Source organism: Heterodontus francisci, chromosome 10 (assembly GCF_036365525.1).
Source record: "Heterodontus francisci isolate sHetFra1 chromosome 10, sHetFra1.hap1, whole genome shotgun sequence".
Lineage (NCBI taxonomy): Eukaryota > Metazoa > Chordata > Chondrichthyes > Heterodontiformes > Heterodontidae > Heterodontus > Heterodontus francisci.
Window position 1 is genome coordinate 64,819,647 of NC_090380.1, and position 15,676 is coordinate 64,835,322.

Here is a 15,676-nt window from a genome sequence, read left to right on the forward strand (position 1 = left end):
ATCAGGCTGATGATCAGATTAAAGTATTTCAGCCAAAATTAAGTTGAATTTCGACATGGAAGTAAGTACATCTAAAGCTTTTTGTGAATAGTGTAGCTTTGATGCCTTGTCATTGGCTCCATCAATTAATTAATCTGTTATTAACCCTGACCTTGAAAGTAATCCTTTAGTTTCTTTACTCTGTATTTCAACATTTCTATTGTCTTTTTTCATATTAGTACGTTTTTCTAGTAAATCTGCTTTTATTAATTATTTTCCGGTTATTTTCCTCTAGTTCTTTCATGGTCTTATTTTGGTACGACCTTTTAAGCAGCAATAATGTGGCTCATATATTGGGAAAGATAAAACAACTCGACTGCATGGATGTTAACCGTTTCACTATTCGCCAGGTCAAAAGTGCCCTACCAGTTTTTCTTCAAAATAATAAAAGTCCCTAATATTCTCAGAACAGTTAAAAAGGTTAAGAGACCATTGTTGCATGAATTGTTATTCTGTGCATTTTGTTTGCTCTAATAATGTATTTTTATTATCAAGAATTTTATTAATTTTTCAGACATTACCTTTTAGGTGCAAAAGACATAAAGCCCTACCAAGCACATCCCTGAAATCATTCCTTTATTGCAGTGCATGACATGTTCATTTTTTCAGCTTGCTTTCCAGTCCAGATTTTCTGATACGACATTGATTAAGGAGTACCAGCCAGGGCCAGTGCGCTATATAGCCCATTTGGAAAGCGATTCCTCAGACTCATGTGATGACGGCACAGGAGCAATTTATTCATCTACCGTGACATCTAGGGACAGGAGGCCCTGACAACAGAAACACCCTGCAACTGAGCATGTGCACTGTTGGACTCCTAGACAAAGGAAGAACCCCTCCGTGACACTAGAGATGAGCTGTCATCCCTCATTATTAATTCTAGGGTCTTAATATTTAATGTCATAAAACTGGAAGAGAAGCTTCAGATTTGTAGAGGAGACATCATGCTAAACATAAACACATAGTTAAAGAGACTGTCCTTTCAGCTGTCTCTGGAAGCTGTATTACAAACTAAAAAAATTATAGTCTAAAGCTATACAGAAAAATAAAGAAAATAATTTTTAATAAGAAAACATTGCTTGAGTAAATTGATGTAATGACCATATCTGAAAAGTTAAATGCAGTGTTTTATTTCAAAATGTAAACATTTACATCCTTTATTGAGGACGTTGTGTTTTAAAATTGTTGTTTGTTTTAATTAAATTTGAATGGTTTCAGTACAACACATTTTCAATTTGGCTGGCTTGCCTCTCTCGTTCAGGTTGTGTAGCAATATTATAATAAGTGAAACTATTACGTTTGTCCCTATACAACATGCTGTGGGGAAAGCAGACTGCTCAGGGGGCAGGGAGGTTGAAGAAGAGAAGAAATGCACAGCTGCAGAACCCTTGGTATAACCTGAGACAAAATGGTGGAGGGCCAGAATTACTTATCCACCTTTTGAAAAATGTTTACTATTTTATTTTAACATCAGTTACTTAAGGTGACCAGGTTATTGAAGATAACTCTTTTCAAAGATCAAGCAAACATTACAGCCATCTATAGATGTCCAGATCCATAAAATTTGCAGCTTATTAGCTAATTTTAATGGTGTAGTGTTGGCATCAGATTTTGCCCTTGGCTTGGATAGTTCTTAGTATTTTTTTATACTTGAGTATAAAATTATTGTGCTTAACTGGCATAACTGTAGCAATCTGAAGCTTTCCTACAAAATGTTATAGATGTGCTGTTAATTGAAAAGGATAAGTCTGCCTTAGAAGCATTTTTTATTTTGATTTTGTTCAGCAGAATCTTTATAGAAGGTGTAAAATAGATAACTGGCTAACAAGGTGGTGCATCACCGTGGTAGTACTAAGATGCAAGGTGAATTAGCTCTCACCACAAACTGCTCCCTTTAACCTCCTGGCAGTCAGCTCAGAGCGGTTTTGTGGAAGCCTGGGTGCATATATGTTTGCAGTTGGTATGTGTCCAAAGGAGAAAACTAGAAACATTTATCCACATGCAGTTTTTGAAAATTGCGAGCCTTTTCCAGCACAGACAGTTTAGTCACTGTCAACCTTGTTTTGTGATCAATTAGTACCACTGAAGTAGCATTAAGTGGGTACTCCTCTCAATTTATTCTTACCCCATTCGCCCCAAATGTAAAATCTCATACGATAATGAATTATTTAATAAGATCTGACTACCCTCAAATGAGAATGAGAGAATTCCATTATAGTAACAGAATTCAATTATCAAGCAAACTGGGAATCTAATGTTGTCTACTTATTCATTTGGTCCATCCTGCTTTAAAATGTAGGGGGTGAAGTTGAACTTCGGTGGGGGTGCAAAATGGGCAGTATCTAATCAGCCGCCCGTTATAGATGCCGCCCAAATAAAGCAAAATCAGGAGAGTTATATAAAGGGCAGCCATTTCTTGCTGTCCATTTTGCACTTCCATCAAAGTTGAATTTCACTCCATAGTCTTTTAGCAGAACAGACCAAAATCCATAACAACTTTAAAATATGAATTAGGCATTCACATTATATAAAGCATGATAACAGCCCGATAATTGTAACGGTAGAACTTTATACTACCAACACATAGAGCTTGCATTTATACAGTATCTTTCATAACCTCAGGATGGTCCAAAGTATTGGGAGAACTCTACTGCTCTTCAGTTAGGTTCATGTGATTTTTTATGGCCACCTGAGAGAGCAATTTAATATCTGTTCCGAAAGACAGTGGCCGGAAATTTATGGCTGCCCCACCCCCCCAAATGAGTGGACTGGTGGTGGGGGTGGGGGGCATTCCTGACCACCCCCCGCCCCCGATGCAATTTTACGCCGGGTGGCAGCAGCGAGAAACAGCCTGCCCGCTCCAGACCAGTCAATGCCCTTAAGTGGCCAATTAACTGCCACTTAAGGGCCTCCTCCCACCGCTGCGGGTATTTTACCCTTAGCGGCTGGTCGGCAAAGGCCCCAAGAACCCCGCCTGGTAAAACCAGGCCACCTACTTGCAGGCTGGGGGAGGGCCCTCCTGATCGGGCACCCTGTGCCCCATGGAGGGCCACCCCCAAAGCCCCAACCGTCCCCAATGCACATCACACCCCACACCCCCAGCCAGTTGTCCCCAGTGAGGCCCTAAAAACTTAACTGAGTTCCGGGACCGTCCTTCCTGTTGCCTCCAATGGCTGGGTATAGTCCCAGCAGTGGCCACCGTTCCCTGTGGCACTGCTGGGACTAAGAGCTGCCTGCCCACTGATTGGCCAGCAGGTCCATTAGGCAGGACCTCCTGCCTCAAGGAGGTGGAAGTCCCGCCCAAGACCAATTAAGGGCCTGAGGAACGAAAAATCCTAGTTTGTCTCCCCAGGCCTGGCGGAGGCGGGCTCGCCACTGACATTTCGGCCGGTGGGCGAGACCTCTCGCCCAACGTGAAATGCCAGCCAATGTCTGAGATAGTACAGCACTTTCTCAGTACTGCACTGAAGTGTCTACAGATTATGTGCTCAATCTCTGGAGTGGGGTTTGAACTCATACCCTTCTAACTGGGAGGTGAGACTGCTACTTCTGAGCCACAGCTGACATTGAATTGCCATTTCTTAATTCTCTGCCACAATGCTAGATAGAGGGAATGCTGTCAGGACTAGCCCTTTGCATCAAAAATAACCACCCTGTTTGGCAGTCATTGAGTGATATTCATGAGAACTCTGAAGATGTCCTTGGCTCATAGTATCACAATCTAACATTTGAAGGAAAAAGATATTGGGAAGAGGTGTCCATTGGGGGTCTTAAAACAAAGTACATCAGTGGAGAAAAGAATATAAATTTTAAAAAGCATAAAATATAATTATCTTTAGAGTTATTGATCTTTCACATTCTTACAGAGCTAATTGAAAAAAGGAAATCATTGCTGAAAAATATTGTATAAATTGCTCATTGGCTCGCTGATTTGAAAAATGCTGCTGTTTTATCTTAATTTCTCAAATAATTTAGAATACACCATTTTTTGCATGTTTAAAGAATAGGGGATGCATTTTTAATATTTCAATATATATTAAATGTAGGCCAGTTCCGAAGAAGGGTCACTGACCCGAAACGTTAACTCTGCTTCTCTTTCCACAGATGCTGCCAGACCTGCTGAGTGATTCCAGCATTTCTTGTTTTTGTTTCAGATTTCCAGCATCCGCAGTATTTTGCTTTTAATTAAATGTAGGCCAAATGGACTGAACAAATGCCTCTTTTTGAATCTTTTGCCCCTGTATTGACAGGAGTGGGTTTAGTAAATAGGAGGGGAGGAAGAGTGAGAGCTTGGTTGAGAAACTCTTAAGTCCAAGTTTCCCTGTCCTTTTTTTTTTTAAAAAGAGGATCCCCACCTGGAAGTCAGTCTGAGTGCCAGGCTTTTCTTCCAATTGGACTAGGAGCACTTGAGAGCAGGCCACAGATAAGGGGCCTGCAGCTGAGCGTGGGAGGTGTCTGATCCCTGACTGCAATTCTAGGGGGCTTTGTACGGGGGCTGTCGAATCCCAGGGAAGAAGGTAAGCTGAGCGAATAGGGGAAGCGCTCCTGCTCCTCCTGGTCCACATGCAGTGCTGCAAAGGCGCTTAACTTCTGCCCAAAACTGTCCTCGCCTCCCTTGAGCTGCTGTCTTTCCTGAGGCCTGAGAAACCCTGCCAGCCAGGGTTAAACCTGTAAAAGTAAAAAGGTTAAATCAGAGGCTGCCATCCTCATTAAAATATTGGAATGACCAGTCTGCCTCCAGGGAGCAGGTTGTCCCAGTTCCATTAAACCCAGAAATGGGCAGCTTACAAGTGGGTAGGTTTGAGATTTTTAAAATTTTAACATCTCACCCGACCCCAACACATCCCTTTTTGGGGGGGTTAAAATTCTCCCATTTAGATCTATTGCTGTGAAGCTTGGCCTTAGTATTATCAAGTATAACTGCATCAGGTACAAACAAGTTTATATTTTGCTGTTTCTCTTTCCCTCCCCGTCACCCCCACTCTCAAGCTGCTCACCACCATGCATCAACTTCCATGTTGTAAAGAGGAACAGTTTGGGTGCCAGTCCAACCACAATCATTCTTGATCCCTTTGCACATAGCCAGAAGATACTATCACATCATCTTGCTTTTTGTACGTGGGTGCCCTTCAGTTCATAGAGGAAAAAAAAGTCAACTCACATGAATCTTAACTGCAACATGCACAGCTGATGATGTGGTTTCCTGGGGTTCTGCAGCTTGGATCTGCTCTCAGGCAATACCAAACCCAAAGCCTCCATTGTTTCCTGTGGATCCACTCTGGATGCACAAGGATAATTCTTGTAAATTATGTCACAGAGTGGCACATTAGGAAAGGAGAATAGATGTCATGTGCCTCCCTGAAGCTCAGAAGATTGATTTATTTTAATCCATCAAGGGTCTTGTAAATAGATATTTTTTTCTGTATAACATGGATATGTTTTAAAGCAGGGTTGTCCAACCTATTCATGTGGGTGGGGTGGGGGGGGGCCACATTACAGTTTTTGTCTTACATGGGGGGCCAGTGAGATAATTTCAGAAAGATAAAGACATTAAAAATGTATCTTACTATTAATCAAAACAAGAACAAATGTACATTTTTGTGAAGAAGCTTTAAATGAGAAGACTAATTTTTAGACTTACTTTCTCTTCAGTATGTTGGACACTGATTTAGTGAGAAACCTGGCATTTCTTTTGCTTGCACCAATAGTCAATAGTTGCCCACACAGTTGTTGTAGCGATGCAGAGTATTCCAGATAGATGTCCATCTGTCAGGAGTGATCTTGATCGCTCTCTCCCCACCCCTCTCTCCCCCTCTCTCTCTGTTCCCCTTCTCTTTCTCTCTCTCTTCCCCTTCTCCCTTTCTCTCTGCACCCCCCCCCCCCCCCCCCACCTCCCTTTCTCTGTCCCCCTTTTTCTCTCTCTCTGACAGTTGCAGAGAGCAGGAACGCTCAGCAGATGTTGGTCAGCTTGTTTTTAAATCTCAAATCAGTTTCACAGCTGACAGCTTCTGACATCAGGAACAGTAGTTTCTGAACTTCGGACAGATTCGAGGGTTTCTGGCAGGCTTTTAAAAAACCCCAAATCTGTCCGAAGCTGGGAAATGGCTGTTCCTGATGTCAGCAGCTGTGAAACTGACAGCGTGATGTTTTTTAAAAGCCAGTCTGACGATGGGAAATTTCTCATCTCCAGTCACGGACCCCAGGTGAGGATGAGGAATGGCCCGGTACAGTTTATACCTGTGGGCCAGATGGAAACCTTTGGCGGGCCGGACCCTGGCCCGCACGCCATATGTTGGACAACCCTGCTTTAAAGAAACAGTACTGTCTCTAGACTTGGGTGATGCAGTGCTGACCATTCACTTTCACGACCAGGATTTGAATCTTACCCAGGCTAATGAGATGAATGTCTCCTTTGTCTGACATCTAAGGGTTTTCAGTGTTTATGGTATAGATAAACAGGAATATATAAACATAGGAAAGAAAGATAAGTTGGTTTTGTCCCAATATTGTTCCAAGATGCATATAGCAACACTGCTGTCACCACTAATAAGTCCACAGGTCCGTAACACATTGCAGATTTTACAGTAAAATCCAGTACCTCACAGGTTTCTTGAGCGTTATTCTGGAGTCTACCATTTCCCAATCTTAAAAATAAAGTTCTAAATTTATTTAAATGTTCTTCTGCTGACATCCTCATCCACACCTTTCTATTCTCCAGACACTGTTCCATTGTTCTCCTGGCTGGCTTTGCATCCTTCACCATACATAAACTTCAGTTCATCCAAAACTCTGCTGCCTATATCCTGTCCTGCACCAACTCCAGATCACCCATTACCTCTGTCCTCACTGAACTACTTTGGCTCCCAATGCCTCAAACTTAAACCTCTTGTCCTTGTGTTTGCTTCAACCCACATTATCTCTGTAACCTCATCCAACATTACAACACCCCTCCCCCCAACTCTCCATTCCTCCTCCTCCATCCTTATGCTTTTCCCCCTTCCCTTTGTCCCACCATTGGCAGCCATGCCCTCAGCCACATAGATTCCTTGTTCTGAAATTTCTTCCCTAAATCCTGCTGCCTCTGCATCTCCCTTTTCTTCTTAAGACCTTCCACAAAGCCACCCTCTTTAACCAAGCTTTAGATCACCTCTACTAATAACTCTTCTGGCTCAGTGTCAATTTCTTTGATTGCGCCTCTGTGAAGCACTTTGAAACATATTTCTATCATGGAGATGCTGTATAACTGCAAGATTTTGCTGTGCTTAAGTTTTAAATTATCACTTACAAATCCAGAAGCTGCTATCCTACAAATCAGGTTGTGAGGTCAGCCCACCGCCAAACCATGAAGTGACATAAAATATTATCGATTGATGTACCATCCTCATCTGAACAGCACTGGCACAGCATGCCGGAGCAGGAGAAAATTAATTTTTGAGTCTTACTCCGTGTCTCCTAGAGGTTAATGAAAAGGGCTATTTGTAGAGATCTAGTAACAGAGATGAGAGTCAGGGAGACTGTAGAGATACATGATAACATGAAATTCTGAAGGCACATTTCAACTTCAGCAGTGCACAATCTTTATGATTGTACATTGTGTATGAATTATTGCAAGATCAAATGGAAAATTTCCAAAATAACGTGCAATTGTTACTCCACTAAGCCAATGTGAAATTGATAATTTAACATGACTGTTCTCAATATGTATAGCTGATTAAGTTGGTGCTGCTATTCTTATGTTGGAGTGCAAGGTTGAAGAGAGAGAGAAGGAAGTTGTAATTGGGTGATGTCAGGCTGGAGTTTTAAAAGTCAGTGATAATAGAAAGGAAGGCTGAAGCAGTCCCAGAGCTGTGAGGCCCTTGAAAAGAATGACTTAAAGTGGAGCACAGCTTAATGAGTCTTGACTACAGCTGAGTGAAGATGCAGAGAGGAGACAAAGCACATAGGATGCTGTAACTGGCTACTGAGCTATTTAATTTTTAATCTTAGAAACCCTAATGCAGTGAAAAGACAAAAGGAGGAAAATATTCTTTGTTATTACAGAGATTTATCCAATCATATAGATTAAATGAGATTGCAACTGATAGATTAGCAAGAATTATCTCTCGTTTTGTTCAAAATATGTAAGGATAAATAAATTAATTTCTTTAAATTTTTGTTTTTTGCCATTAATGCAAAAGAAAAAGATTGTAAATTGTAAAACTGAGGGAAATGATTGGGAATATGTCTTAAAAACCGTAAGCTACAAATTCTGAAGGCACAAAATAAGCGACATGGGCACAGCAGGATGTTTGCAAACTGAGAACCACACATACAAGTGCAGAAAGAGGAAAGGACATTACATTTGATGTTATTGGGTCAGTAAAGACTACAAATGCCTTCTGGTCTTGTTTTGCTTGTAAATCAAAATGACATTTTATAGTGTTGTTGTACTAAGGTAAACTGAAATCATAACCCCAAAAATGTTAAAGCAAAAGCTAGTTAAAATTACTTTAAACTTGAAATTAAACAGAGCCAGTTGCTAAAATAATTGCTTTAACTATAACTCTGCCCACACTCCTAGTAAGCTTTATTGTGCCAATTCTGCAATCGATGCATGCATGAAAATCATTGCTATTTGAGCGGTAACCTTACCCAGCCAAATTCCATGGTGTAAAATCATTTACATCATTGTAATATGTTCCTTTGTGTTGCCTTGCGTCTGCTTAACCATGCAGGAGCGCATCAAGAACCTGTAGAGTATCATAGAATTGAATGCAGTTCTATCCTTCCTGATCTTCCAAAGGACGGTGACACCATCAACTGTAACAAAATGAAAGTTTCATGCAACTGCAAAAGTATCTTGCAGTCACCTGCATTATTCAGTTCTGATAGTTTTAGACTAGCTGATAATTGATAAAATTAAATCCTTTTAGGTTACTATATGCCAGGACTTATCTGGTGTCCTGCTGGCAGCAATGGGTGTTGTCAATGGCATCTGCACTCATGGGAACCTAGGCACCAGGTAGAAATGATGCAACCTCTCCCATTGTTCCTACCTTTCTGTTGACCAGAACTGCAAGCAATTCTCCACAGTGGCCAAACCAATGTCGTCTACGAATTCAGCATAATTTCTTTGCTTTTACTTTCAAATAACTCAGAATCCTATTTTCTATTTTATGGTCTTTTCTGTCTGTATTCCCACTTTTAAAGATCTGTAATCCAAGATCATTCTGTTCTTCCACGATGTTAAGAGTTTTAGCGTTTAGAATAAGCTTATTTTCAATATCCTTTTCCCAAATGTGCTACAGCATTTCTTCTCTTCAATGAACTGCATCTACATTTTCTGTTTATCTGCCCATTCTGCAGCTGTCTTTTTTCTCGTTTTTTTTTTTACAATCTTCCTCACAGTTTGCCACACTCCAAAGTAAGTTATATCTTAACTCTGTATTCACCTTATCTCAACTAAATTCAAATCCATGTCCCTTGTCCTAGAGTTTGTGTTAATATTGAATGTCATTCTAGGATCTAGTTTATCAATTCCTTTAATGATCTTAAATATAGTGACCTCTATATCACCACCTTCCCCATAAAAGTTCCCTCGAACAGTTCAGTCTTTTCTTATCGCTGAGGCACCCAATCCCATTTTGTTGTCTTTCTGACAGTTACTCAAAGGAAAATAGTACAGAAAACATTAGTTTAAAAAAGTGCCAGTAAGTTATCAAATATGAAAAATAGAGAAATGTGATAGTCCCACAGATCACCTGAGTTTCCCTCACACAACCGAAGACTCCAGGGACTTCAAAATAAAAATCTATTGCTTAGAAGAATAGCTCACTTCTACTCAGCATCTCTCATAGATTAACTGACTGAGATGGAAAACTCACAGTTGACAGTTTAAGGGGTTGTCTTATCAAGAACGGCTAACAGGTTAGACCTCTATTCATCGGAGTTTAGAAGAATGAGAGGTGATCTTATTGAAACATATAAGATTCTAAGGGGGCTTGACAGGGTAGATGTTGAGAATATGTTTCCACTGGTGGGGGAATCTCGAACTAGGGGACATAATTACAGAATAAGGGGGCACACATTTAAAACTGAGATGCGTAGGAATTTCTTCTCTCAGAGGGTGGTGAATCTCTGGAATTCTGTACCTCAGAGAGTTGTGGAGGCCAGGTCACTAATTGTATTTAAGGAGGAGGTGGATAGATTTTTGAAATCTCGGGGAGTCGAGGGTTATGCAGAGCAGGCCCAAAAGAGGAGTTGAGACCTGGGACAGATCAGCCATGATCTTATTGAATGGCCTACTCCTGCTCCTACTACTTGTGTTCTTGTGACAGTATATATCAGTTGACATATCCTACTATTGGGAATACATAGGGGCTGATTTTCCTCCCCCCATACTCCAGCATAAATTGGTTGGTGCATTTTCCAAATTGGCCTCCACTGAACCCAGTTGCTTTTGCAAGTTAGATCACTTAAGTTGGCTGCCTCAGATTCAACACAGGAAGTTGTATGCTGCCGTGCTAATGGGCCAAATTTTGCTATGAAAGTAACGGTGAGGCTTGCAGTGTTCACCATTATTTTCAAATCGGATAGCAACTTCCAGCAAGTGTACATGCACAGTTAAAAACGAAAATCCAGATGTTGCTGTCCAAGATGGGTCGCTTTTCCATAAGCTGTGCAAAAGTGGCATCTGACTATCCAGCTCATCTTGCTGGCACCGAAAATTGGCTTTTATTTTACAAGTTTGGAGTCACATTCCTTTAGCTTTTAATAATAGTTGGAGATTTTTGTTTTTAAAAAGTTTACTTTTTCCTTGTCCATTTTATCTGTCTCTTATTCCAGTCTTTCCCTCTTTATTTCACTTTCTTTACTTGATTTGACATTGAATTCACTATTCTAACTTACACTTCCTGGTTCAGACTCTGCACTGCTTAATAACAATTCTTCGATCTGATTAGTTGAGGAGATACACAGTTGCTTGACCTGTTCACAGATGCTTTGTAGAGGGGCCTGGCCATTTGGATGTCCTGCAGGCAGCAACTTCCCATGCAAAAGCTCTGCGCAGTGCTGTTCATTCGCTGCTTACAACAAAATCTGCCCAATGTGTTCAGAGACCATCAGAACAGTTTCACTATGGCACTGAGATTTTTTAACCATTCTATTTTCTCACCTTTATATTTTATAATTGGACTTAATGTTTTAGTTTCCCTTTATGAGTCATGGTCCTGTTTAGAGTATCTGTTACCAGTTTCCAACAGTGTATTTCTTTAACCAGCACTGGCCTAGCCCAGATTAAGTCATACTCTGAATTGTTCTCCCCTTCATTGTGGGAAAGTGTCTGGCATTTTACCTGGCTCTGATGCCGTGATCAAGATGGCCATGATTCCTTGGAACAGCAATTTGCTCTGTCACTATTCCATCCTTCAATATAACAAGATCACTCTCTAGCAATAACAAACTAACATACCCATGATGCAAGGCATGCCATTGATTTCAGGAATAGGGGTGAATAGACATGAGGTTTAGATTAGGGTGTGGGAGATGGGAAGGAGCCAATTCTACATAAGAACATGCAAATTAGGAGCATGAGTAGGCCACTCAGCCCCTCGAGCCTACTCCGCCATTCAGTAAGATCATGGCTGATCTGATTGTAACCTCGACTCCACCATCTCACCTACCCTGATAACATTTCAGCCCTTTGCTTACTAAGAATCTATCTACCTCTGCCATAAAAATATTTAAAGACTCTGCTTCCACTGCCTTTTGAGGAAGAGAGTTCCAAAAACTCACGACCTTCTGAGAGAAAAAATTTTGGTGGACAAATTCAAAATACTGTTTTGTTCCAGTATAATGATGCAATTGAAGATTAAGCACAATAATCAAGCATTCTGTGAAATTAATGTACCCGCATTGCAACTTTATTTGTAAGGAGTGGAAGTACAATGCTTGGAAAACACTGCCTATTCTTTATAAATGTGCTTCCCACTATTACGAACATCAGTTGATGAATGTTGAGGGATTGTGGAGGTTACAGCTCTGCAGTCTCCTCCACTTTATCTAGTGTTCAACATTCTTGGAGTAGGATAAAATATTAACCCCAAAATCAATGGGTAAAAATCAGGAGTGCTGCAGATTGAGTGCATCATGCTCCATTCCCGATTCTCCTATCTGCACTCCTGGTCAGTGAGACTCCATGCTAGGAACAGAGTCTCACAACATTCCAGATTTTTCATTGCTGTATCAATGCAATGCCTTCCACATTACTCTCTAGCTCCACCTGCATTATCTGTGCTGTGATCATCTTGCATTAGTTTTTTTAAAATTATATTGTACACCTGCCAAACATGTCAATGGAGTAAGCTGGAAAGATACAACCCTGTTGGCACCACTGCACCTTTGTTTAGCTGTTAGTTGGTATCAGTCTATTGGAAGTGGAATCTCAGGTTTTTCCTTTACCTCAGTGAAGATACTTCCACAAAATCAGCTGACATATAACAAATGTGGTAAGGATTGCAGGTTGTATTCCTTTAGCTCCGAGCTGAATCTATTTTTAACATCATTTCACCTAAAGGTTTTTTCCTTGCCAATTTTCTCCCCCTTGCAACTCACCAGAATAACTTGTTCCACGGGTACCAGGTACTCTCTGACACCTCACCTAGGTAGCCATTAGTCATGCACGAGTTTTGACAGTGAGTTATCATCATGCAGCTGAGCCTGGTGCACATGCATTTCCTGCAGGTGTTGCTGCATTGCCTTTAGCAGCAGACTGTCTGGCTGATTTTTCCCTCCCTAAGTCAGCATAGGTGGAGACAATTGAGCTCAATTAACTCAGCACAGACCAGCAAACAAATCACAAATCTTCATGGGTTCATCTACTCACTGATAAACCCTTTGAGCCACCGGGACTTTTACTTTAATTGTTTATCAGTTAAGCTTCCTGAATTGTAACATTTCTTAAATGGCTGCACAATACACTATATGAAGTAATTAAAGTGTCACTGTTTGACATTTTTTTTGTTTTTCTTCCACTCTTTGGATCTATGGCGCTATGCGTCTCCTCTTCACTAAGAAGGCAAGTCCTCTGTAAATCCCAGTATGTATCAGACCATGGGAGTGACCAGGGTAGATTGCCACTCCAGTTTTTATTTTATTTGTTTACCTCACTTCCACTTGCTAAGTCTTGCATCTCCATGACAGGCCAGCTAAGATTGAGTAGCATATCTTGCAGTTTTTAACTTTTTGAATGCTTTTAATATGCAGTTAACATATGTCATTGTGTTAGTTTTAATATTATGGCAATTGAAAAGTGTGTTTAGAAAACTATTAATATTTTTATTATGTAAAAGTGAGTGTGACAATTACACTTGCTTTCTTTTTCAAAGTTGGTTGCAGCCAGCTAGCATTTCATTTCTGTATCAGAGGTTAAAACACATTCCATATCTATTTGATAAAACCCCCTCTGTTGGCTTTAAAATCCAATGTGAAAAGTTTGGAAAGTCTCAACTCAATTCTTAGTGGGCAATGTGGCCAAAGCTCCACTAGTTCTACATTGGCAAAATGACTCAAAATTCATGGATTGTCTGGTCTGAGAATGCCAGGAGTGAGAATCTGAGGTTGCTGCATTGTTGAGGCAAAGTACTTGAATCTTTACACTTAACCATAAAACAACTGACTTAGGAGTGCTTGACACTGAATACCAAAATGGAAATTGTTCTATTCCCCAGGACTAACATTTCTCACCTTGATGAACAGCAAAATTCCCTTTCTTTAAAATGTATTCTAGTGTGTTCAAATGTATTTGAAACATTTAGCAAGTTATTTGAATTATTTTTCATGTAGACTTCTAAAAATATATCATGATTTCCCTATGGCTTAGTGCTAGATACCTGCCATGGTGTTATAATTACCTACATAAACCAGGAGGATCCCAATTTGATTCTGTTTTGTGCTCAGTTAGCTGATCTCTCAAAGGGTGGCAGGTGAGGTGATACAATTGGACAATAAGGGCAAAGTCTGCCATGGTTCCCACTTCCAATTGCTCTCCATTTCCAGAAATGGAACTGTGACTCAGCTTTTGGAAATGGAGAGCTGAAAATTGTGGAGTATAGATTGAACTTAAAATATTGCCTGTGCACCATTTAGATTAGTAACAAACTGAAATGTGTCTGATATTGGTGTGTAGTGGTAGAGTTTCTGTTGTAGGTGCAATTGGTGATCTGAGTGCAAATTTGCTCCCAAAATTGTGCCCATTTTGAAAAGTTTTTTTCCATCAAGTTTCTGCTGAAACTCTATTGGCCTATTGCCAAATGCAAAATATGCCATGAACTGACAGAATCGGGCAGCATTTTAAAGCTAAAATTTTGCTTTAAAAATATTCCTTGATATAGTTAAGAGTGACAACTTAGTGCAGATTTATTAATACAGCTGAAAATGGGTTTATCATAAAAGTAGTATTTTAATCAGTGGCAGTCCACCACCTATGAGTAATCCAATTTGAAATCACTGAAAATTACTTTCAAAAAATATACAGAACCATTTGCTATTGGGGTACAGTAGTCGATTTCTTAGTAATTTTAAAAAAATTACATTGAAAAACTTTTAAAACGTATCTATTAGTGTCCTTGCACCCAAAAGAACCAGCTTAATTTTTAGAGCCTTCTCAAAAGCCAGCAAATGTGCACAATTAGCTGAAACTCCTAATGGTGATTAATTCAATAAAATAAAAGCAAAATAATGTGGATGCTGGAAATCTGAAATAAAAACAGAAAGTGCTGGAAATACTCAGCAGGTCTGGCAGCATCTGTGGAGCGAGAAGCAGAGTTAACATTTCAGGTCTGTGACCTTTCATCAGAACTGATTAATTCATTCTGGGGCAGATTCTAGCATGATGATTTCGAAACTAGTACAAAAGGTCGTGGAAACCCAATTTGCACTGAGCTAATTTGAGTTTAAAGTTCTGTGATCTTTTGGAGTGTCATGCCAATTTTGAGTAAAGTGTTCTGGAAAAAAACAGCACAACTGAGCGGAAATGCTACCCCATAATCTCAGCTCAGATTATTAGTGGACTTCTATCTATGGGACAAGGAGTTAAGCCCAGCCCAGACTGTTTGAATGAAAGTTTCCTCTGTTGGCTGTAAGGATCCTGAAAATAATTTTGGCTGTTACCACTAGGCATGCTCCCACTGTACAAAATACTTCCTTCTACCAACAATTAAAATTCATACTGAGTGTTTTTATTGACCTGTTCAATCTTTGGAATGTTGCTTTTGTATTTAAGTTTGAGCCAAAGAAACAAGGAAGATATGTAGATTTGAAGTTAAACTCGCAAAAGGAAATTTGACAGCCCTGATGCAGATGAACTTTGTGTACCTTTATAAGACTATGATTTGTATTGTAATTTTGCAAAATCAATGTATTTATGATGAGTGTAATAAATTTTATTGCCAATATATCAAACAGATGTGTCCTATGCTGTTTATTTTTCACAATCATTAGCACTGTGCACTGGAAACAAATGAAACCGTCAATAAGGTAAATTAATATTGACAATAAAATGCCTTCAATCTCTAAAACTGTTGTAAAATGTGTTCGAAGCACAAGTTTTTTTTTAAAGAGAGGCAGAGGATATAGGTTTCTTTTCAGATTTCAGGTCACA

At 40.0% G+C, this 15,676-nt stretch overlaps 1 protein-coding gene across 3 annotated transcripts in view; it reads left to right on the forward strand.

Moving 5' to 3' along the window:
• The window catches only part of si:dkey-100n23.5, a 293,233-nt gene extending 277,772 nt beyond the window's left edge, over positions 1-15,461 (forward strand). For all 3 annotated transcript variants that reach the window (XM_068040644.1, XM_068040642.1, XM_068040643.1), the window contains one exon: positions 649-15,461. In XM_068040644.1, the coding sequence (XP_067896745.1) occupies positions 649-813 (165 nt within the window). In that variant the 3' untranslated portion in view covers positions 814-15,461. The remainder of the gene's footprint in view (positions 1-648) is intronic.
• Positions 15,462-15,676: the final 215 nt, after the last annotated feature.